The sequence below is a fragment of the Castor canadensis genome, chromosome 15 (assembly GCF_047511655.1).
Source record: "Castor canadensis chromosome 15, mCasCan1.hap1v2, whole genome shotgun sequence".
Lineage (NCBI taxonomy): Eukaryota > Metazoa > Chordata > Mammalia > Rodentia > Castoridae > Castor > Castor canadensis.
Genome location: NC_133400.1, coordinates 27,549,695 through 27,574,087, shown reverse-complemented (window position 1 = coordinate 27,574,087; position 24,393 = coordinate 27,549,695). Strand labels below are relative to the sequence as shown.

At 42.8% G+C, this 24,393-nt stretch overlaps 1 protein-coding gene across 1 annotated transcript; it reads left to right on the top strand.

The window, feature by feature from the left end:
- Positions 1-231: 231 nt before the first annotated feature.
- Positions 232-24,262, top strand: Cfap263 (cilia and flagella associated protein 263). The gene is made up of 9 exons (XM_020164661.2): positions 232-437; positions 2,032-2,158; positions 3,953-4,114; positions 5,975-6,130; positions 6,920-7,000; positions 9,236-9,391; positions 13,617-13,724; positions 23,000-23,155; positions 24,113-24,262. Exons 1-9 carry the CDS (start codon positions 337-339, stop codon positions 24,197-24,199), a joined length of 1,134 nt encoding a protein of 377 aa, XP_020020250.2. The 5' UTR covers positions 232-336; the 3' UTR covers positions 24,200-24,262.
- Positions 24,263-24,393: the final 131 nt, after the last annotated feature.

The window sequence follows — 24,393 nt, the reverse complement described above, 5'->3', positions numbered from 1 at the left end:
TAGTATTACAAGATTGTTGCAAGGGTTTTCATAAACTATACTCGACTCGATGCCAAAGGTACCGGAGAGCTCAAGGAGCCTCACTGCTGTCGGGGAGTCCAAGAACCGAATGGAACGCGCTAGGTGCCTGGCCTCGCCCTGTCAGCGCGCTGATAGGCTGGGGCGCTGGGCGGGGCCTTCCTCTGGGCGGGGCCTCCGGAAGTCCCGCCCTTCCCGCCGGGGTCAGTCGTCAGGGCAACGCGCGGCTGTGCTGCAGTGTGAGTGACGCGTGGCGGCAGGCACCCGGCGCCCCTGGGCACACTAGAAGTCCGCCAGGCCGCTCGCTCCGGCAGAGCGATGACTGAAGATGACGCAGACAGCGTCGCCACCGATTCCCAGCAGAGCGAGGAGACCGAGTTGCCTGTTATTCAGCTGTGCGGGCTGGTGGAGGAGCTCAGGTACAGGCCGGCCGCAGCCCCTCACCGCGGACTCCACCCGAGCGGCCTCGGACCTGGGCTTCAGCATAGAAGCCATCCAATCCCACACTGAACCCTAGCGAGACTGAGACCCCAGTGTAGGGAAGGAACATTTCTTTGCCTCATTGCCTCTGGGTCTCCACAGTCACTGAGCTTACCGAGCCGTTAATGGAGTCAGGACTTGGTGGACGGCAGGGGGCGGGGGCGACAGCCCACAGGGTCAAGTGTGAAGCGAGAGCTTTAGCCTGGTGCCTGCCTGGTGCCAGGCTGTGTACCTGGGAACTCCCCTGCTCTGCATCAGGTGACCTCTAAGCCCCCTTCCAATGCTAAGATCCTATGATAAAATTAATATGGCACCCTGGGAGAAAAGAAGCTATCGAGACGATTTGACTGTTAGGCAACATAGGCTGAACCAGGATGTTAGCATAGCTTTGATGAAGAATGGCCCAATATTCTGTATTTTCAGCCGTCTGTTTTATATTTACCATAGCAAGTAACTTGGATACCAAGATTCCATCCATGATGTGGTTGAGTTTCATTGTTCAATTTAGTGGCCTCACGGAGAGTACCCTGGCCCTGGCAGCTGAATAGATGTTGCTTTTATACATCTATAAATAGTGTAGGCCAGAATTGAGGCATTATCACTAACAGCTGCCATCTTGAGTGCTCATGATGTTCCTGTATTTTGCATAGATGACCTTATGCAAACTACCAGGACAACAATCCTACAAGATATGCAAAGTGATGTCATTCACTAAGTCAACATATTTTGTGAGTGCTTGTGCTGGAATTCAGACTCTGCAACTTCACAGGCTACACTGCAAACATGATACATACTGAAAAGCAAGCTGCTTTGACATTTTGTCTTTCCCATTCAGCCTTCTCCACTAATCTTAAAATGTAGCCAAACAGGAATTAGCTCAATAATGTTGAAAACATCAATGCTGTTCTACTATATACACATGTATGTGCATTGTGCATGCACACAGATACAAAACATATCCAAGACAAGCTTGATCTGTAATCTCTAGTTGTTTAAAAAACATTGTTCAAAGTTTCCATGTTTATGATAAATTTCCATTGTGTTCCTGAATATACTGAGTGCTGGAAACAAAGAGCAGAGAAACAAACCAAAGGCAACATCTAAAGAGGTTTTGTGTGTGTGTGTGTGTGTGTGTGTGTGTGTGTAACTTGAAGAAGGTTTTAATTCAAAGGAATTTCACAAATAAGTTAGATGATTCTTAAAGATGAAACCAATACAACAATTTTCCATATAATACCAGTGCTCTAAACTTCTTGGTATGTTAAACAATAATAAAGATATCAAATACTTAAATAGTACTTACTATGTGGCCAGGAACTAAAACTAAACTAAACTAAACTAAACTAGTCCTAAAACTAAAGTCTTTGTATGTCTTGTTGTCGTTGTTTCCATTTTATAGGTGAAGAAAGTAAGGCACCAAGAGGCGACATGTCTCACAGAAGGTCACATATGGCCAATAAGTGTTAAGTGCTGATTATTTGGGGGTGTGAAACTCCTCTTAGAAGAACTTACTTAGTATCCTCTGTCTTGCAGCTATGGAAACTCTGCTCTTAAAACAGAGACAGAGATGTTTGAGAAATATTATTCTAAACTGGAACCTGGGGACTACCGACCTCCACGGTTATCAGATATTAAAATATCAGCAGCAGAATTTGCGCAGGTACACAATGGAGATTTGAAAATTATTTTAGCCTGTTTGTCCCCTTAAAAGCAAGTAGTATGTGTGTATCTGCCTGTTGGTGTGCCCTCTTTGGCCAAAGCCATATGACTTTTTCTCTGTCCTACCTTTCTTTTTTGAGTGCTGAAGATTGAATTCAGGACCTAGAGCTTGTGAGGCAAGTGTGGTACTACTTGAGCCATTCCCCCAGTCTTTTTGCTTTTAGCTGCTTTTCATATAGGGTCTTGTACTTTTCTCCAGGCTGGCCTCAGACTGAGATCCTCCTACCTCCACCTCCCCAGTAGCTGGAGTTATAGGCATCTACTACCACAGTCAGTTCTTTGTCCTACTTTTGAATCTTCTTCCCTTCCAAGGTTTGTCTTTCAAGTGAGAAAATAATGTTCAGTTGGTAGCAGATTGACTCTTCCAGAATATCTTAGCTTATATGAAAGAACTCCTTAAATTGGGAGATTCAACTATTTATAAAGCCTAGCCAGCCATGTAAAGGAGTGAAGTGGTCCCCATGTGGACCCTTGCCTCAAAGCGCCTATGTGTAGATTTATCCCTTATGAGTCAAATTTACTTTGAACCCCACACATTCCCTGCACCATCCACTTGTGACTTTTGCTTTAAATGTCTAGAAAATCCAAGGTTTTTGTTTGTCTGTTTTGTTAAACCCTATGCCTCCAGGTGCAATTTCTGGGTTCAGTTCTGAAAGCACTGAGCTCTGGACTTCTTCTGACCTCAACTTGAACGCTGGTCCACAGTGAGTTTATAGTGTTTGCATCCCCAGGCATACTTTTTCCTTATTTATTTTCAGCTTATCGTCAAACATAGGCCCTTGAGATATTTAGTGCGGGTCCTTAGGATGACTTGAGAGATTAGTCTCCTTAGGCCAAATACCAGCACCTGTGTTAGTCAGTTTTCTGTTGCTGTGACAAAACACCTGAGAAAATCAATTGAGAGGAAAGATTCATTTTGGCTCACCATTTCAGAGGTTTCGGTCCATGTTTGACTGGTTCCATGGCTTTGGTCCTGAGGTGAGGCAGAGCATCACACTGGGAGTATGTGGTAGAAGAGGCTGCTCACCTCATGGCAACAAGACACAGAAAAAGAGCAAGAGACTGGGGACAATATAAAGCCCAAAAGACCCACTCCCATTAATTTGGGCCCACTTCCTAGGTTTCATCACCTTCTAATGGCCCCTCAAATTATGAACCTGTTAATGGATTAATCCATTGATGAGGTCAGCGACATCAAGATCCAGTCACTTCCTCAGAGCCCCACCTGTGAACATTGCTGTATTGAGGGATCAAGCCTTCAGCACATAGAGCTTTGGAGGACATTTCAGATTCAAACCATAACAGCTTTTTTTCATCATGGATTTGTTCTCCCTGGCTTCCTTCATTTGTGAAATTTCTAGCAGGTCTAAGGGGTCATTTTGATGTCTACCTTGACCTACAATTTCTTTCTCTCTTCTTTCTGTCTTTTTCTTCTTCTTCTTCTCCTTCTTCTTCTTTCTTCTTCTTCTTCTCCTTCTCCTCCTCCCCCTTCTTCTTCTTCCTCTTCTTCTTCTTCTTCTTCTTCTTCTTCTTCTTCTTCTTCTTCTTCTTCTTCTTCTTCTTCTTCTTCTTCTTCTTCTTCTTCTTCTCTCTCTCTCTCTCTCTCTCTCTCTCTCTCTCTCTCTCTCTCTCTCTCTCTCTCTCTCTCTCTCTTCTCTCCTCTCCTCTCCTCTCCTCCCTTCCTATCTTTTACCAATTCCTCTTTGACATTGGCTTTGTTTTTCTTGGGTTACAGTTACGAAGCAGGCGTAAATCCAAGTCCCGCACAGGTATGGACCATTTTATAGGCCTTGGTGTAGAACAAAAACTTGAGCTTGTACAGAAGGAGCTGGAAGACACGAAGGATGAGATAAGGCACATGAGGGCTAATGCTGAACGGGACCTGCAGCATCATGAGGTATCTCTTTCTGTCAGGGTCAGCTCTCCTACTTCTGCCTCTTTAGGAAGTACCCCTGGCATGTTCATGTTATTGTTGGTGCTTTGGAAGAAATACAGGTAGGATAAGACAAATCGGGGACCTGCCTTTAAAGAAACTACCATTTTCTGGAAGAGACAACAAAATGTAAACTTTTTTTAATGAAAAGTTTTCTAAAATATTCAAATAGAGAGAACTAGCATAACAAACCCTTATGTACTCAACACCCAAATACAACCCTCGTCATCATCATGGGGCCACTCTTGTTTCACTACACTGGGTTGTTATGAAGTGAAATGTCATATTATTTATCTGTAAATATTTTAGCAGATGTCTCTAAGAGATGGATTCTTTTTATAAAACATAGCCACAATAACCATGAATACCCACCGAACTTTATAATAAGAGTTTAATAATACAAGGAGATTACAGTTTAAGTAAGTGAATTGGGTGAAAATCCCTAAGTCACCCCTCATGTACAGCATGCATGGTCATGGTCCAGGTCCTGCTGGATTCCAGCACAGCATCTCCCAGTAAGTCTAACACAGTTGGTCCTCCAGTGAACAAGGAAACATCTCTATTAATTTGACTGCCTATGGGATGAAGTTTTGGCTTGCTGTTGAGAACTGTGTGGATACAGTATGTCTTCTCTTCTTCTCTCATTGTGCTCACAGTGTCAACCACATCACACCCAAGGACTATGACTTATTTTCATCAGCAGGGTTAGGGGAAACAGTGAAATCAAAGCCAAAAGGGAGGCAAACTAAGGAAAAAAGAGGAGTGGAAATAATTTTGAAACCTTTACCGCCATGTTCAGTGGATTTATGAATCCTTGAATAGTATTAATCCCTATGTGTAGTATGTTTTTTCTTCTTTATCATAAGTTATCACTTCTTTATCACTTATGATAAAGTTTAATTTATAAATTGGTCACTGTACGAGATTCAGAGTAACTAATAATAAACTAGAAGTTATAACACTGTATTGAATAAAATTACCAGCATCATTACTCTTGCACTTTGGGGCCATTATTAAGTAAAATAAGGGTCCTTGAACGCAAGCACTGTGATTCCTCTGCAGAGGAATTCTCCAACTGAGAATGGCTGGTAAGTGACTAATGGATAAACTGGATGATGATCCACTGGAGGGATGATCCATGTCCCAAGTAGGACAGCGGGAGAGCGTTAGATTTCATTACACTTCTCAGAATGATGCACAATTTAAAACATGAATTGGGCTGGAGGTGTGGTTCAAGGGATAGAGCACCTGCTTTGCAAGTGTGAAATCCTGAGTTCAAACCCCAGTTTCACTAAAAAAAAAAAAAACAACCCACTTATAAATTACTTATTTCTGGAATTTTCCACTTAACATTTTCAGATGGTAGTTCTGCAGAAAGTGAAAATGCAGATAATGGTGGGGGCCTGTGTAATATGTAATATGTGCACTCATTTATAACATCTTTTGTCAAGTTACAGAAGTGTATGAGTGCCTTATTGCCTCACTAGTTCACCTTTCCAGATTTAACTGTGATTAATGCTTTGTTTTATATCCTCTCAGATAATTTTATATAAATGATAATTAAATTTCAGATATCAAATGCATATTTGTAGATACTTGAGAACTTGTTTTCGTTTGTTTGATCCCTTTTATGGATATTATAACTTTTCTGAGGCATGCTTTTTTAATAATAATACAATTAGCCTTGCACCATGAAGACATAATTCTAAGACTAAGGAAGAAGCATCATGCATCAGGGCACAGGAGGCCTGGGACCTTAGGTGTCCTTAGGGGGTGTGTTCTTGAGAATTTTGGGAAACTTCTCTCTTGTGCTGACTCCTCCAGGCTATCATTGAGGAAGCTGAAATTCGATGGACTGAAGTTCAGAGAGCAGTGCATGACTTTGAGAAAGATATTCTAAAAACTGTATCCAAGAAGAAAGGCAGTATTTTGGCCACTCAGAAAGTGATGAAGTACATTGAGGATATGAACCGCCGGAGGGTGAGTTGGCAGGCAAACTAAGAAAGGGAATAAATTCTTACAATGATGACACAGAAATTAGTCATGGGAGGCAGCCTCCCTCCTTCTGGTCCATTGGAAATGTCTCCCACATATGTAGACATTTTTCATTCTGTGAGTGCATGTGTGTGTGTGTGTGTGTGTGTGTGTGTGTATTACAATACATGCTTACCAAGGCAAAACCAAAAAGTCAAGATGAATATTAGTAGTATTTCAGGTTAACCTCCTCTTTTTTGCTGTTATTTATTTCAAGATCTAATGTATTTTCTTGAAAATGGTGTGAGGCTGGGCTCATAAGCTACTGCATGGGATGGGATAGGTAAATCTCAAGCTTTCTGAGTGTCCTTTTTATAAGGAGCAAGCCTGGGAAAGGAGGGAGAATTAGGAGTAGCATGCCTTTGTTTGCATTTACTTTATAGTGTGTCAAACTTCTGATCCTGGAGACAGGATCCAAACATGCTATGAGTAACCACAGTTCTATAAGCTACCACAATAAGAGACCAGAGTCATAAGACCATCGTGTCAGCAAGGTGGTACAACAGCACCACACTCAAGTGAACTTGGGTTGGAAAGCCATGTAGAAGACTCAGTTTCCTCTGCATGTTGGCTGTGCATGAAATGCCATTTTAATGCCAGCTTAGGCAGAAGTAAGAGGCCCCCCAGTAAATGACAAATGTTAGACTCAAGGTTTAATTTGCAGATGCAGATCTACTTTCCAAACCGACAGGGTAAAAGAAGAGAAATCGATTAAACTATGCTTTTATTTTTTAGGACAATATGAAGGATAAATTATGTTTGAAAAATGTTTCCCTCAAAGTTCAGAGGAAAAAAATGCTTTTACAATTGAGGCAGGTATGTGGTTTGTGTTTCTTTCTTTCTTTCTTTTTAAAAGCAGGCTAAATAATAGCCACATGCCATGCCACATGATGTTCCTGTCCTAATCCCTGGGATCTATGAATATGTCACCTACCATGGCAAAAGGATTTTGCAGATGTGATTAACTTAAGGACCTTGAGATGGGAAAATGATCTTGGATTACCTGTGGGCCCAATAGCCCTCCTTAGAAAGCCAGGCGGGAGATGGAGATGTCACAGAAGCAGAGACCAAAGTGATGAGATTTCTCCTAGAGGAAGGGGTCATGGAGCAAGGAAGGAATACAGGCAGCTTCCAGAAGCTGGAAATGACAAGGGAATGAATTCTCCCCAAGAAGTTGTATTAAGAATGCAGCTCTGCCAACACCCTGATTTTAGCTCCCAAATCCATTTCAGACTTATGACCTCCAACACTGTAAGGTAGTAAATTTGCATTATTTTAGGCTACTACATTAGTGGTAATTTCTTACAGCAGCCACAGGAAACTCATACGGCTATCGTGCAGACAAATCAGGCTTTCTGCAGTCAGAGGTAACTTGAATTAAAAAAAACAAACCCTACTGACATACTTATCTGCACTTTTGGGGAATGTGACTGGGTGGCACTGTTACACTGTGCATTGGTGAATCCTTTAGCAGCTGACCATAGGGATCCTTACTAAAGCGATAAGGCAGACATGGTTTGGAGCCTCCAGAATGTGATACGGGCCTCCATCCTTTCCTCACTCAATGTTTTTATCATTTACTCAATATGGCCACTGATGGCATGTGCATCAGAGGTGGGCAGGAGAACTAACATGTCAGGAGCTATTGCTTGATTGACTTGGGATTCACAAAGAGTTCAACAAGCTGGGGCAGCTTTAATGGCGTAAAGTGACTATGGATAAATGTGAGACCCTCCCTCCACTGTGATCACCCTGTACTGCACCTGACAATTAGCTGCATCAGAGGGGATGCTGGGGCTCATGCTGTCCTCATAGAAACAGTGCTCAGACCAAGGAAGGGCTGGCCTTGCTCTGCTCTGTTCTCAGTAGCTCCACCTAGAATGTTGTGTCTCAGTGGGCGCTTTACACCTGAAAGAACTGGTAAATTAGAGTTCACATAGAATGGGTGACGATGGCAAGGGGAGTGGAGACCACATTGGGAGTCCAGGAATTAATAGCCCACTGTCTCCAGTTGTCCTGGGCTGCTGTGGGGAGAAAGAGTGAATGCACTCACTTGGTATGAGGACACCAAGGGCAGAGCTGGGCCCAGGCTGGAGGGTGTCTGGGACTGAGACTGAGTTCAGCTTAAAAGGGAAGGTCACCTGGTGGACCTGCCCCCAGATGGTGAACGCTGGTCTTCAGGGCTTCATGCAGTCCCAGGCATCTTGAAGAAGGGTTGAAGCTTGAAGTGAGGAGCAGATGAATGACCTTTAACCTACCCACCATTGCTGCCAAGATGCCACAGAATGGGCCCTGCCCTCAAGTTCACAGACTAGCGGGGTGAGGGAGGGTTCAGAGGCTCAGTGTAGCACAGCACGAATAGAACAAGGGGAGCAAGGAGTGGGCTAAAAGCTGCCAGAGGCTCTGCGGAGAGCAGGATTACTCTCAGAACTGGAAGACAGGTAAGGTGTGGGGGAGCTGGAAGATGACTGATTTAGGGGCTTAAGGAAACTGTTATTTGAGGAGAAGGGGGGAACAGCACCCCACAGCAGCCCTGAGGCAGCTGATACTACTGTAAATATAAGATGGCACAGGCCTAGCTGGGCAGATCATGGGGTCCAGGTCGGGAGGTCCTGAGACACTGACACAACCGCCCTGCAGAAATGTCATAGAAGCAATTTAAAATAATTTAAAAATGTCTTTTCAGTGACCTAACCCTACTCTTCCTTCACAGCCTTGTTTAGCAGTCTCCCACCGCCCACCCCCTCCCTCCAGGAAAGCTTCCCCTGGCCTGGCCCAGGGACTTCTGTGCACCTCACCCCCACCTTGTCACACCACACTGCTGGGTCAGTACCTTGAGCCTCTAACATGCTTATGCCATAGGCTCCTTAGGCCAGGGAGCATTGAATGAACTCAAGGCTAACCCCAGTGCCTTGCACCACACCCAGCACATTTGTTGAATGACTGAATGATGCCAGTATCTCCAAAACCTCACCACCAAGTTGCAAGATGGGCACCTGCATTCAGAAATCACACCTGAATGTGCCATCTTTTCTTCTTTCTGAACTGTAGAAGGAAGAGGTAGGTGAGGCGCTCCATGATGTTGACTTTCAGCAGCTGAAGATTGAAAACGCTCAGTTCTTAGAGACTATTGAAGCGAGGAATCAAGAACTGATCCAGCTGAAGCTGGCCTCTGGCAGCACCCTGCAGATCCTCAACGCGTACAAAGTAAGGCTCACCTGGTCCCCCAACCTTCCCCCACCCCCCACCCCGCCCATACACACACAATGCAGGGAGTTTCCTGTGCACACTGCTGTTTTACCTTGTACTTAGGTGTCCCTTGCTTTCCCCTGACTTTTCTTGACTTGACAAAGCTATGTTCCCTAAAATTCCCCAAACCCTCAACCCTGGCTATACACAAGAATCTACCTGGTGAGCTTTTACTTTAAAAAAAAAAAACTTACCAATGAGTTGGTTGAGATGAACTGATTGAATTAGGAGGAGTGAGGGCTATGCTTTGTTTTGTTTTTAGTTCTCCAGGTGACTTTCATGCATCACATTTAGGGCCCTGTTTAATTTAGGTATATGTTAAACACGACTCTGCTTAAAACCCTGAAGAGGAAAACAGTCTCTGCAATAAATCAGAAAACTACTAAATTATTTATCATCCAAATGCAATGCTTTGGGGAGAGAAAAGAGGCACTATTAATAATTAAGTGGGGACTGTCAGCATGAATAGGGCCTATCCCCAGCAGACCAGACCATCTGTCACCCTGCTAGTGACTCTAATGCCATGGTCAACAAATTAGGAGGGTGTATCTCACCCACTGGCCTGTGAGCTAAGAATAACATTTGCCATGAGTTGGGTAGAGAACCCTAACTCTGAATCCAATTAAGCAAAATTGATTTCCCCTCCAGAAATTCCATTTTTCTCCTAAGCAGTTTTGTATTCCAAACATTATACTTAGTTATTATACTTTTAAGTTCATCAATAAAACACTTATAGGAATTTAGGGTTTTCTCTCTTGTTAATATAAGTAACTACATAATATGCATAGTCTTGCCTCTGGGCCTGAAAATCTAAAATATTTACTGTCTGGTCCTTTACAGAAAAAGTCTGCTGACTCCTGGCCTAGTGCCCAGGTGGCAATGAGTCTAGGAGCTCACCAGTGGACTTCATTTGGCCCACAGTGTGTTGTTTAAAAATGTGAACTTGAATATGTTTAAACCAGGCTTAGGTTTGTTCAACATTGTTTCTTTTACAAATGAAAAAGGCTCAAAGATGCAGAGTATTTGCCAGATTCAGCTACAAATCAGAGACAGAGCCAGTACTCCCAGCCCTCTATGTCTCTCAACTACCTTCCCGCAGAGTAGAGTGTGTAGGAAATACTGTGCTAGCATTCTGAAGTTTATGCATCATAAACGTCAACAGATCAACACTGCTGGCTTATCTCTTCAGTACTTAGTATCTGACCACTGTTACTTCCAGGCGAAGTCAGTCCCTGTGACTCCCAGTTGTCTCATTGCCTGGAGAGCTGGGTAGCGTGTGGTTAGACCACATTGAACCTTGATCTTATCCTGTGGAGCTGATTAAGTAACACGGGGCCTGTCTGGTCTTGCAGGGTTTGGGAAGTGGAGCTACTGGTTTATATAGTGAAACTGCCAGGTTTCAGGGCCTGAGTTCTGCAGGACGGGTCTAAACTCACAATGCACACACTGCTTACAATACTGGAGCAGCAGCAACACAGGCCACAGGAGATCAACAGGAGCCATTCTGATGCAAATCCCAGTGGCCATCACGACAGGCCCCCTGCAAATGATAGTAAGCAGGTGACAGAGCTCAGGGTGGGGAGGATGCCCCACAGGAGTCTGAAGGTAGTCCCAAGCTCGAGTTGGACCCCACCTGGGACTGGATGGCTCTCTGCTGGGAGAGATGCTTGACCTGTCAGAGGCAAGTTTTTGTGTCTTACTACCAGTTTTATTTCAGCTGTGCGGTGTCACCAGCACCAAAGACAAGCTGGCCAGAATAGGTGCTCAGCTAATATTGTCAAAAGAACTGTGAACAGCTCAGGTGTGTTTGGTGGGGGTGGGAGGGTGATAGGAGGAACCACTTTAACATAAATATCAATCACCCAAGTGTGAGACCTTGTTAAAAACATGCAGAATAACTCCTCTATTGGCAAAAGTACTGATGTCTCCAGTATGCCAGGCACATGGCCAAGTGCTCAGGGTACAGCACTTTGAGCATACAGACAAATGTGGTCTCTCTATTCTGTGACTTTCATGGGGGAGCCTAAGTCTGTCTTCTTGCCCTTAAGCCTGCCTTTTGAGCCAGGTAGGGCATAAGCATGTGACTACAGTTGACTTTCTAAAATAGCAATAGGTGCCATAAGGAAGGAAGAATTTAAAAAAATTTATTATTGTGCTGGGTGGGGACACACTGTGGCATTTACAAAAGGGAGGAAAGAATTCTAAGATGTCCACAGCTTCTGCCATTAGGCTGTGTCTGTTCTATGACTCAGTTATGTTATATGGCACAGTTGGTCCTAAGATAGGGAGGTATCCAGGTGTGCCTGACCTAATCACACCTGGATAAATCACGTGAGCCCACAGGAAACAGAGTTTTATTGTAAGAGGAAGTCAGAAATAAGAAGTACAAGTGGAATTTTCTGGCCAGAAGTTCTCCATTACTGCTTGGAGACACCTGCTGACAGACAGAAAGAAAATGGGGACTGGGGACCTTTGTACTACAACCTCAAGGAAATGCATTCTGTCAACATCAGGGAAATGCATTCTATCAACAACCAGTAAGAGGAAGAGGGCCCAGGCCCCAGATGAGAACCAGTCCTGACCAACAGCTTGATTTCAGTCTGGTGGGGTCAGGGGCAGAGAATCCAGCCATGCAGGGACCAGACTTCTCCCTATTTATAGAAACTAAGAGATAAAAATGGCTGTTGCTTTGAGCCATAGGTAGTTTGTTACATGGGGTAGAAAGTTATGCTTCCTTTGTAGCAGTGGCCTCCTCAAGGCCCTGACATCTCTGCTGAGCACCACTCCTGTAGCTCGCACCACACCTACATGAAAACGCTGCCACAACAGAGGCAGTAGTCATCGTGCTGGCCCTCGCTCTTCCATTCCATCCTGTCCCAAGTTGCTGGGCCATTATCTTCTCTCCACTCTCCTTTTCTCCCACCTGAATGGCTGGTTTGTCCCATATTCTGCCCTGCCTCCCCCCTCAGTTTGGTCTCACTCACTGTGCAGAACATGGAACAGGAAATGAGCTTTAAAGAACAAAGGCCTGGAGGGAACAGGAGAGGGGAGAGGGGCAGAATGGCCACTAGGTGCCTAAGGTCCTTCAGACTGGTTACTCCAGGCTTTCTGCTTTGTCTAAGTTTGACATCCCCTTACCCCCTCCCTCCATCCCCATTTTGACTGCAACCCTATGACTCTCTGTCCCCTTCCCAGCTCCTTAGACCCCTGCCCCCTTGGCTTGGAAGGTCCCTCCCTTCCCTCTTCACAGAGCCATACTTGACTCCACCTTTAACTGGTCCATTACCACCCATTCTCACAGCTCAACTCTTCTTCCGATGATCTGCCTGATGCCCTACTTTCAGGCTGTGGCTGGCCTCCCAGAGGCATGCCTATGTTGTTCTGCTGACCAGTGCTTGGTTCAGGCTGGGTGGGTGCTCTGGGCTTGTTGAAGGACCCTTGTGAAATTCCTGGCTCCTTCCCTCTCAGCAAGTGCAGCATATTCCAAGTCTCAGAGGGCTGATGTCCCTGTGGGTGAAGAGTGGTCCAAAGGGGACCAATCTAAGAAGCAGAGGCCTGGGGGAAGTTGAAGAATAAATGACACGACAGGAATCTTCAAGGTAGCTTCTTCAGGATTCCAGCCTCTTTAGGCTGTGGCATGTGGTGGAGACCACGGGCCACAGAATCACACTGCCTGGCTCCCAGTCCTGGCTCTCCCTGTCTCTGTGATCTTTGGCAAATTGCTTCACCTCCTTGAGGGTCAGTTCCTCACTTATAAAGTGGATGGGGGGTAGTACCCACCTCCTGTGAGTGTCCCTCATCCTCCACCCTTGGAGGCAGTCATAGCAACTGTTGAGTGGTCTCCACATGCCAGGCCCTGTGCTCGGCTCTCTCCCAGGATGTCTCCTGTAAGCCTCTACACAATCCTACCAGTTGATCAGACCAATATTAGAGAAGTTCTAGGACTTACTCAAAGTTTCTCTTTGTAAGCAGTGGGTCAGGATTTGGGTTCAGGGGTGTCTGGACACTCTGCCTCCCCAGCTGAGAACAAGACCCTGAGGTCCTCTCCAGGCTTCTAAAGATTTGGGCACCTGTGTGAAGGGCAGGCCCAAGTTCCTGGATGGCCCTGCTTTCACCTGTCTGCCCTTCCCATGGTCCTGCAAGGTCTTCGTAGTTCAAGACTTGCTGTATTGCTGTGTTTCAGAGCAAGCTTCAACGGGCAATGGAAATGTACATCAATTTGGACAAGGAGATCCTTCAGAGAAATGAGCTACTTGAAAAAATTGAAAAAGAAACCATACAGGCAGAGGAGGTAGGAGAGAACAAAACATGCCTTTTCTGATGATTGTGTCCTGTCCATGCAGGCTTGAGTCAGTGTCCACCAAAATCCCAGATACTTGATCGTTTGTCTAGAGACACCTAGATCACAAAAGCTAAAATGGCTCTGAGCACTCAAAGCGGAAGCTGAACTTTCAGGTCAGTATGTTGGGTGTACTGCAGAGTGAGATTCTAGAGCTGGCTCCTAAGAAAAGCATCTTGGAGAAACAAAATAACATACGAGAATGCCTAAGTACAAAATTCAACATTTTGTGTCCATACCCCATAAAATGCTCAGTGCATGTGGTCATGTAATTGATATGAGTCAAAGTACATATGCTAAAATAGAATGTTTTACGAGAGTGACACTTATAGCCTGAGTAGACTGTAGCAGAAACCAACCAAAGATTGGGAGACAGTGACCTCTGCCTGCTGGTTTGCTCCAAGGCCTGTGGTCACTGTGCAACAGCGAGTGGAAGCCGCAGAGCTCCTTACATACCAGCCTGAGAGTTAGCTTTCTGAGCGTGCATAGGATGCAGGCCAAAGAGGATGCTATTGTGAGGTGGAGAAAGACTGGACTCTAGGCAGATAGCAGGGACTTAATTTGGTACTGCCAGCTTTTCACCTTGAACAAGCCTCTTAAGGAGTCTTGGAATAGAAGAGTGTGGAATAGAGGTCACAACACTTGTGGTGATTAGATGGGGCCACACATAGTGATGCTTTGTACAATTGTTAGTGTCATTGTCTTGAGTGGGTCTGAAGTGTCCCTGTCAGTGTGTGTGGCCCCAAACCTGCCCATGGTAGTAACCCAAAAGCCACAGGATTACTACACTTGACTCAATTGTTTTGTTTTGGGGTTTCGTTTGTTTGTTTGCTTTTTAAGTGCTCGGGCTTGAACTCAGGATCTCATACTTGTTAAGCAGGTGCTCTATCACTTGTGCCACACCCCCGCCTTTTTCGCTCTAGTTATATTTCAGATAGGGTCTCAAGTTTTTGTCTGGGGCCAGCCTTGCAATTGTCCTATCTATGCCTCCCATGTTGCTGGGATGACAGGTGCAAGTCACCATCCCTGGCTTTTTTGTTGAGATGGGGTCTTACTAACATTTTGCCTGGGCTGGCCTCAATCCACAATCCTTACAATCTCTACCTCCCATGTAGCTGGGATGATAGGCATGTCCTACTGCTCTTGGCCTGACTCAGTTTTGTCATGTTATCTACATTATATCCTTGATGGAGAACGGAGACTTGTAAAGAACCCAGCCTCATCACAGAGTGGCAGGGGACAAGCTGAAGTTGAAGCCTGGGCACTCTCTCCACACAGGACTCCAGTGGTACTTGGTTCCTTGGGCTGATAGTGATTGGGTTACAAGTGAAACCTAAAATGGATTGTTAAAACTCTGGAAATCACTGCTTAGTACATTTTAGTTTTCTTGTTCACTTATTATTTTTCAGTGCTGGGAACTGAACCCATGACCTTGCTCATGCTAGCCAAGTGCTCTGCCACTAACCCCCCCATCCCCTTGTAACTTAAAAAAAACAGCTTTATTAGGATGTAATTCAGATACCATATAACTCACCATTTAAAGCATACAGTTAAACAGTTTGTGGTATATTCACAGATTGTATAACTGTCAGCACAATAATTTTAGAATGTCTTCATCACCCCAGAAAGAAACCCTTCCCCATTCCTACCTCTCCTCACTCCCACCTTTCAGCACAGGCAACCCATAATCTACTTTCTCTGTAGATTGACCACTCATCAGCTGATGGACATTGGGGTTTCCACTTTTTGGCTATTCTGAGTAGTGCTGATATGAACATTCCTGTACAAGTTTTTATGTGGATGTGTGTTTTCACTTGGACATATACATAAAGTAGAATTGTGAATTGCATATGGTAATTCTGTTTAATATTTAGAGACACTGTCAAATTGTTTTTCAAAAGTGGATGTACCATTTTGCATTCTTCCCAATGTATGAGGGTTCCAATTTGTGTACAATTTTGCCAACACATGTTATTTTGGTTTTTTTTTTTTAAGTGGCCATCCAAGTTAGTATGAAGTAGTGTCTCCTTGTGGTTTTTATTTGAATTTCCCTGATGACTAATGACATTGAGCACATTTCGTGTGCTTAATGGACACTTGCTATCTTTTTTCTTTTTTGAGAAATTCCTACTGAAGTCCTTTACTCAGTTTCTGAGGTTTTATTTTTTATTAAGAGTTCTTTATATATTATGGATTTAATCTCTTATCAGATGTATTATTTGCAAATTTTCTCTCCCATCCTGTAGATTTTTGATAGTATTGTTTGCAGCACAAAACTTTTAAATTCTGGTGAAATCCAATTTATTTTTTCTTTTGCACTTATGGTTTGGTGTCAAAGGTGCTAAGAAGCATTTGCCTAGTCCAATGTCACAAAGATTTGCTTCTGTATATTTAAGAGTTCTATAGTGTGAGCTTTTACATTAGGCTTTAAGTGAGTTTCTTGTTTGTTATTTTGTTTAGTTTTGTTTTGGGCAGCACTGGGGATTGAACTCAGAGCCTCAGGATTGCCAGGGAGGTGCTCTATCACTTGAGCTACTCCTCCAGCCCTTGGGTGAGTTTTTTAAAACATGTGAGGAAGGGATTCAAAAGTTGAAAAAGGAAGGAGATGAAGGTTGATCATACAATTTGTTATATTGTCATTTGTGTTTTTCTCCATTTCTTCCTGAGGATTTGAGTTGCCATCTGATGTTACTTTCTGTGAGCAGCAGATTATGAAAAGCCTATGAGAACTTAACATAAGCACAGTTGTGTTCAATAATCCACAGGCTGAGTTTTTCTCAGCCCTAGCTGCAGAAGGGGGCGAAAGCAAAATGCAGCACAGCTGCTTTTCCTAAGTTGTTTACATTCAGAGAAGTAGAACTGCAGGTTTCTCTTGTTGCAGTGTCACACCCTTCCCCAAGAACTGTTGCTCTACCTTCTTGTTTAACACTGGATATCAAAGACTAGCTGAGGAAAGACGGAGGTTTTTTGATCAGGAATTTGTTGATTGATTGGTGGGCAGCTTGTGAGAATGACACAGCTGGCTGCTGTGCTGAGTTATGCTGGAGATTAGAGGAAACATGGGACAGTGCAAGTCTTGAGACTTTAAGCGAAATTAAAGAAAGCATGGGATAGTGTGAGTCTAAGGAAAGAGACTTTAAAGAATAGAAAAAGAAGAAAGGCTTTAGAAGCAAGGTTTTAAAGAATAGAGAAGAAAAGAAACAAAGTAAAAGAGGAGTTAATAGAGAAAAGAAGCCACAACTTTCTGTGTGTCTGTCTTCTATCATTTATCCTTTCTGCCTCTCCAGTTGCCCCCAGTTATATCAGTAGAACAAGAGCTCATGGGAAAACTCACTACAACTTTCTTACTCCAATGCAAGTTCTTTTCTACCTGCCTACTTTGTACTGCCAAGCATAAAATACTTTTATATGTTCCAGGCCCCCAAACATAATTTTATAAGTATTGTTCTATGCACTTTCTTTTTCAAATCAGTTAAGAGAAGAAATACACAATTATACTCCCTTTTGTAGCTGCTACATAATTATGTTCATTTATTTATTTATTTTAATGTGAATTCCAAGTTACTGTCTGGTGTCACTGGTTTTCAGTCTGAAGAATTTCCTTAGAATTATTATCTTGTAAGGCAGCTTTGCTAGCAATGAATTTTGTATGTTTCTGTTGATCTGAGAATTCCTCTATTACTCCTTCATTTAAAAAATAACATTTTTATTTTAGAAGTTTTAGGTTTACAGGAAAATTGTGAAGCTAGTACAGAGAATTCCCTTACACACCATATTCAGTTTCTCCTGTTTTAACATCTTACATTAGGATGATATGTTTATTGCAATCAATGAACCAACATTATTATTAACTCTTAAGTCCATGCTTTATCCATACACCCTTGGTTCTTACCTACAGTCCTTTAGCTGTTCAGATCCCACCCAGGACATAATTACATTCAGTACCACACCTCCATAAGCTTCCTTATTGTTGTCCTGGCACTAGAAGGTGCTCTAGGTAAATCTTGGATAATTCCCATCCTAGTCTAAGAAATAGCCATTTCTCCGAGGAGTCCTGATTCCTTTTATTTGCTTGATAATGACATTAGAAACCAAGATCTATGTGTGTTCCTTCCTTGCTTGTATTTTTGAAAGATTATTTTTTGGATATTAGGCTCTTGGTGACAATTCCCCTCTCTTTCAAACATGCCATCCCACTGCTTTCTGGCCTCCATTGTTACAATGAGAAGTCAGCTGTTACTCTCATCAGATTTTTTTTCACCTTCTACACAATGGATTACCTTCTCTTGCTACTGTCAGTATTCTCTCTTTGCCTTGTCATCCAACATTTTGATTATGACGTGTATGGATGTGAATTTCTTTGCATTTATCTTACTTGGAATTTGTTTACTTCTTTGGGTGTTTAGCTCAATGTTTTTAAAACATAATGTGGGAAGTCTTCAGATACTGAGTCCTTGAGTATTTTTTTCCTGCTCCATTCTTTTTCTCTCTTTACGTTACTCCCATGACACTAAATGTTGGTACATTTAGTGGTATCCATATTTCTCTGAGCTCTGTTTTCTCTGTGTTCTTTATTTTGCATAATCTCTATTTATCTCCAAGTTTACCAATTATTTCTTCTAATGGCTTAAACCTACTATTGATCCCTCTCTGGTGAAATTTTCCTTTCAGTTATTCTATTGAAAACCTCCAGATTTTCAAGTTGGTTCTTTTAAAATAACCTCGATCTTTTTATTATATTCTTTATTTGATGAGACATTATCATCATGTATTCCTTTAAGTATTTTTGTTTTGTTTTGTTTGACACAGAGTCTCACTATCCAGCCCAGGCTGGCCTCAGACTCTCAATCTTCCTGCCACAGCCTCTTGAGTTCTGGAGTTATAGATGTGAGTCACCATGCCTGGCCTTAAGTCTTTAAACATATCTTCTTTTGGTTCTCTGAATAGCTGCTTCAAAGACCATCTGCTAAGTCAGCCATCTGGAGTCCCCCAAAGGCAGTTTCTGTTGCCTGCTTTTTTTCTCTGTGTGGGTTGCACTTTCCTTTTTCTTTGCCTATCTCATAATTTTTGTTGAAAGCTGCATGCTTTTTGATAATATATTATAGCAACTCTGGATAATCTCACACCCCTTTCTTGGGCTTGTCATTATTTAGTGACTTGGCTGGCCCAGGTCAGCTGCTAGTATCATCTTCTGGTGTTGCTCCTCAGAGGCTGCATCCTTGCTCCTGGATATAGTCTCCCTGACAATCAGGGATGAGTACTGTTTCAGCTGAGTTCACTTTCCTGTTAAGCTTCTGGTGGCTTCTATTATACCACACTCAGCTGATAGTCTCCATTAATGGCTACCTGATTTCTCTATTCCTTTTAATTAATGTCCAGAGACATTAATTGTTCTACATTCTGATTCAGTTGATGTCAGATCCCTTCACAGGAACAAGGTGTTGCCAGTCTTTGAGACTGGCTCCAACCTTTAGGGCCCTTCTTAGTGGTCTTTTTCCCTGGTTCTCTTGAACATGTAGCTGGTCTAGTGTTGCTGATAATAAGCCAGAGCCTCCTCTAAATTGGTCATCCCAAAGATCTCTATTGTTTCCTACAAAGTCCTTGGGCATGCACTCTTCATATTGTTCCAAATAAAATCAATCCCCATAGGCAGCTTTCCAGAGTTCTCTGACCAACAGCTCTCCCTCTCAGCAAAACTCCTGTACTTGGGCTGAGGCTGGGAGCAGCAGACCACCATTTTGGGAGTGGTACCCCTGCTGTACAAGTGGGGAGCTGGGTAGGGGTTTCAGTCCTGGTTTCTCAGCATGTTCCTCATGCCTGCAGTGCTCATGTTTTAGTGCCTCCATTGTTGCTACTTCATTACAGTTCATCATCATCCTGACAAGAAAGAAAACACATTTATAGTTCTGGACATACATTTACACTAGTTAGACAGATGTTCACTACACCTTGGACACATTTTTATTGCCTTCTGAAAACAAGCTAATAGAAATTAATGTTATCGGTTTGATCATAGTGAATTACAACAGTGCTTCTCAAACTGCAAGCTGCAAACCAGTCATGTGGGGACCTTGCTAAAGTGCAGCTTCCAACCAGGTGGCCTAGGGTCATGTGTCTCATTTCTGACCAGCTCCCAGACAATGTCCGAGTCATGGACTGTAGTTTGTGTACTTTGTGCTCTGTGAGGAAGGTTCAACGTCATAAAAATGTTTGTTCCTTTTCAGTTGACCTGTGGAAAAAAATGGTATTCCAATAAAAATCTCAAGGAGGGAAAATGTTTGTTTTTTTAGGATCTAAATACACTGAGTCAAAATTATTTTAGAAAAACAAACAGAGTATCTCCAAAATTCTTACTATATGAATGAGAGGACTAGCCCAATCAGATACAGAAATGTGTATGAGGTTATATTATTTTAAACAAACTCATAAACAGACAAATATGAAAGGCAGATGACGTATATGATCAAGATTTTGACAAGGTTTTGGTATTGATATCTTTAGTTTATGAGAAAAGGACATTTCAGAAAGCCAGACATTTAAATAAATGATCAAGTATGACTGGTAGCTCTCTAGGAAAAATAAATTCAGAACTATATGTTACACTGAAATTATTCAGGTATCAGAGATTTAATGGAAATGATATAACCATTAATGCCTTAAAACAGAACTTTTTTATTATAATCTTTGATTGAGAAAGCTTTTCAAAATATCAACCTCAGAAAGTTTGAAGTCAATTAACTTAGTTACATAAAAATAAAAAATGTTTCTGCATAGCACAAAGCATCATAAGCACAGTCAAAAGATAAATAACTGGGAAAAATATAATATCACAAAGAACTAATTGTCTTAAAACAAATGAATAATAAATTAATAAGAAAAAAACAACTAACCAAAAAATGAGTTTTAAACAGTGTACAGAAAAGCTAAAGTCTTAAACATGAAAAATGTTCTACCTCATAACATGAGAACACAAAATAAAGATATAATGGGATGTTCTCTTTTGTAAATTGACAAAGATCAGAGTTGATAACACCGTGGTGATGGAACAGGAGAAACAGGCATCTCACACATGGCTGCAGAAATAAGTTGGCTTGATCATTATGGAGGGAAATTTAACACAAATTACCAAGCACTAACACACACCTGTACTTGGGGCATGGCTTCTCAACCAAGCCACTACTGATGTTTGGGCCTGGATCATTCTTGTTTGCAGGGGGCGGGGGAAGGGTGTTTTGGGTATTGTAGAATGTTTACTAGCACCTGTGGCCTCTCCATACTACTTACCAGGAATACCTACCTAACTGTGACAAAAGTATCTCCAGACATCAAATGTCCCTTGGGACATTGAGAACCAATGCCTTAGAAGAAGCACACTCTTTGTAGCTTATTGTAGTGATAAACTTGCATGCTAACAATATGACTTTATGCAGAAGATTAGTAATTACAGCATTGTTTGTTATAACAGCAGGAGTTTGAAAAGATGTTTGTGGGAGGCTTGTTAAATTATTGTACCTTCCCAAAAAGAATGAGCAAATTATTTGTGTTGAAGATCTTCAACACATTTTCAAGATTTGGGTGAAAAAAGGTATACAAATAAAAGTTAATAGAATGTGCTTTCTTTTGGGTCCAGAAAAGGGAAACATTTTGCATAGGCACAGAATTCTAAAAGGATATATAAAACCTAAAAGTAGTGTGTGCTTTTGGAAACAGACCTTCATGACAGGGATAAAAGAGTGAAATGGGGGCTTGTCACTATATACTTTTGGACCATCTGAACCGAGAATCCTAGGATGGGATCAAGTCTTGTTGGCTCCATGTTACCAGTGAGGTTTGTCAAGTTTCCCATGCCGCCAACATTTTTGTTTTGGGTTTTGTTTTTCAGGCTAAAAATACAGATGTTTAGACATGCTGTTCTTTGAATGTATTGCCTACAAAAAGCAATGGATAAAAATTAAAAGGACAATGTTAATTTTTAAAAATCTACTCAAAGAAAAAAGCATAGTTTCACTGTACAATAATTTTAAAAATTAAAATTGAAAAGACAAGGACTATTCAAAACTTTAATTGCCACAGGTTCTAGTAATTTTCTTTTGGGGTTTTGGGTATGTAACTACAAGAATTAAAAACAGGGACTTGAACACCCACGTTTATAGCAGCATTTTTCACAATAGCCAAGAGGTGGAGGCAACCTGGTGTCCATGGGTAGATGAATGAATGAACAAAATGTGGTGTAGACATCCAAGGAAAGTCATTCAGCCTTAGAAGGGAAGGGCAGTCTGACAAATGCTGCACTCAGGATGGACCTGAGGATATTATTGTGTGTGAAATAAAAAGGTCACAAAAGGACAAAGACTGTAGGAGTTCACTTACGTGAGGCACCTACAGCAATCCATAGAAATGTGAAGAATGGTAGCAACCAGGAGCCATGGGTGTGGAGAAGGGGGAGTTATTATTTAAGGGACAGAGTTTCAGTTGGGGAAGGTGGAAAAAGTTCCGGAGGTAGATGGCGCTGATGGTTGCACATCAGTGAGTGTATTTCATGCTATCGAACTGCATGCTTAAAAATAGTTATGTGTATTTTACATTAAAAGACAGAAAAATGGATTGATATTAATGACATCAAAGTATACTTAAATATACAAATTTTTCGCATGTATAAAAACTTAAGAAAACTTCAAATTCCAAAGTAAAGAAGGGAAGAAAGACAAGGAGAAAGGAAAGCCAGGCATGATGGTATCCACCCGTAATCTTGGCATTCAGGAGGCAGAGGCAGGAGGATTGAGAGTTTAAGGTCAACCTGGGCTACATTGCAAGTTCAAGGACAGCTGGGCATGGGAAGAGAGGAGGAGGGAAAGAAAAGTCTGGTGTTTCTGAAGTGGATTGAAACTTCATGATCTGGCTGGGCGTTGTGGTGCATGTCTGCACACAGGAAGTAGAGGTAAGAGGATCTGAGGCTAGGACAAAAGCTTGAGATCCTCTCGGAAAACAAACTTTAAAAAGCAAAGGGGCTGGGGACATGGCTCAAGTGATAGAGTGCCTGCCTAGCAAGCACAATGCCTGATTCAATCCCCAGTACAGCGAAATAAATAATAAATAAAATAAAATTCTGAGCAAAACATTTTTAGAACTGCTTTGAGACTCTGGAGGAACGGTGGCAGGGCCAGCAAGTCCTCAAAGCAGGAGCCTCCAAGTTTCCCTGGGATAACCCTACATCTTTTTCAACCCAGGACAGGGCCAAAGCAGAAGCTTTGAATAAGAAGCTAAGGAAGCAGCTGGCTGAGTTCCGAGCACCACAGGTGATGGTGTATCTCAGAGAGAAGATCCTAAATGGAGATCTGGAGAAGACCATCAAGATGTGGGAGAGGAAGGTGGAGATTGCAGAGGTGAGTCCTGGAGATCCCAGGGCCAGGTCGAACCTAGTCGACCCCATGCTGTCCACAGGGTTCCTGAGTCTTTCAGGTCCACTACTTTGTTTAGGGTTTTGTTTTTTGAGTTAAGATTTGAGAGATGTTTGGATATATTATGTCTGTGAGAAATGTCAGCAATTGCTTCAACTGTTATATCACTATGAGGGATTTTCTTTTTAAGCTCCTTTTTCATTGTTTCGGACCAGGTCTTTTCATCAGGAAGAGACTCTTGTAATAGTGTTTTTAGTCATTTATTTCCATAATGAATCCTAGAAGCTTCTGATTCCCCAGTGATTGCTACTTTCTACATGGAAAACTCAGTTTTGGGGGTTTTTTAATGAGAAAATAATGAATTTTAAATGTCAGAACCTGATTCCATGCATATATATAGTTGCCACAGGTCTTGGCATTTGTAAGCCACCCCACAGCCCTCGGGTGTGATTCACTGTGCACAGAGAGCACCCTGGCCCCTAAGAAGCTGTGGACAAGAAAAGGGCAATGTGAAAGCAACACACACTGCCAGAAAAAAGGACAGCACAAGGCCACAAGGCCACTTGCAAACCGAGACATCATTAGGCTGCTTGGAAAACTGGGAGCCTGGTCTTCACCTCTAGATCCAGCTTCATTTCCCGACACTTCCTCCCACCTCCTTTGTGATCATTTGGTGGCAAGGAGGAAATTAGGATCCAAACATGGGCCTTTTGAATCAGGAACTGTGAAGCAGTAGAGAATGGCAGCAGGAACCTGCCATGTCTCACTTCTGAGAGTCTCAGGGTGAGTGGGTGGCCCCTGCCCCACAGCAGGGCACTGCAGGGCACTGCCCCCCACATGGTCACCTGCACCCTCAGCAGGGCTAGAGACATTGTATTTAGAATAGCCACACTTAGTTTTTCCCAAGTGACCTCTCCCCCTCCCCCTTTTTCTGTTTCACAGATATCCTTAAAAGGCCACCGAAAGACTTGGAATAAAATGAAAACAAGCAGTGAGCAGTTGCAGGCCATCTGTCGCTCTGGGAAATAGCAGGGAAAGGCCATGGCCTGTGGACCAAGACATGATTCCATTAAAGTACTCTGTTCTTTTCTAGTTGTGGGGTCCTCTCACTGTTCCTTGTGCTGGCTGCCCCCCTCCAACTATCCAGCCAGGCTGACTGTCACCTCCTGGGCCACATCTGCCCATGGGAAGTGTCTTCCCAGCCTGGTCTCTGGAACCGTTAC

What these genes read in the sequence shown, in the direction of transcription:
- Cfap263 (XM_020164661.2), top strand. Translation starts at nt 337, where the DNA reads ATGACTGAAGATGACGCAGACAGCGTCGCCACCGATTCCCAGCAGAGC. An exon ending in CAGCAGCAGAATTTGCGCAG is followed by an intron (nt 2,159 to 3,952) that starts GTACACAATGGA and finishes CTTGGGTTACAG; the next exon opens with TTACGAAGCAGGCGTAAATC. An exon ending in GGAAGGTGGAGATTGCAGAG is followed by an intron (nt 23,156 to 24,112) that starts GTGAGTCCTGGA and finishes TCTGTTTCACAG; the next exon opens with ATATCCTTAAAAGGCCACCG.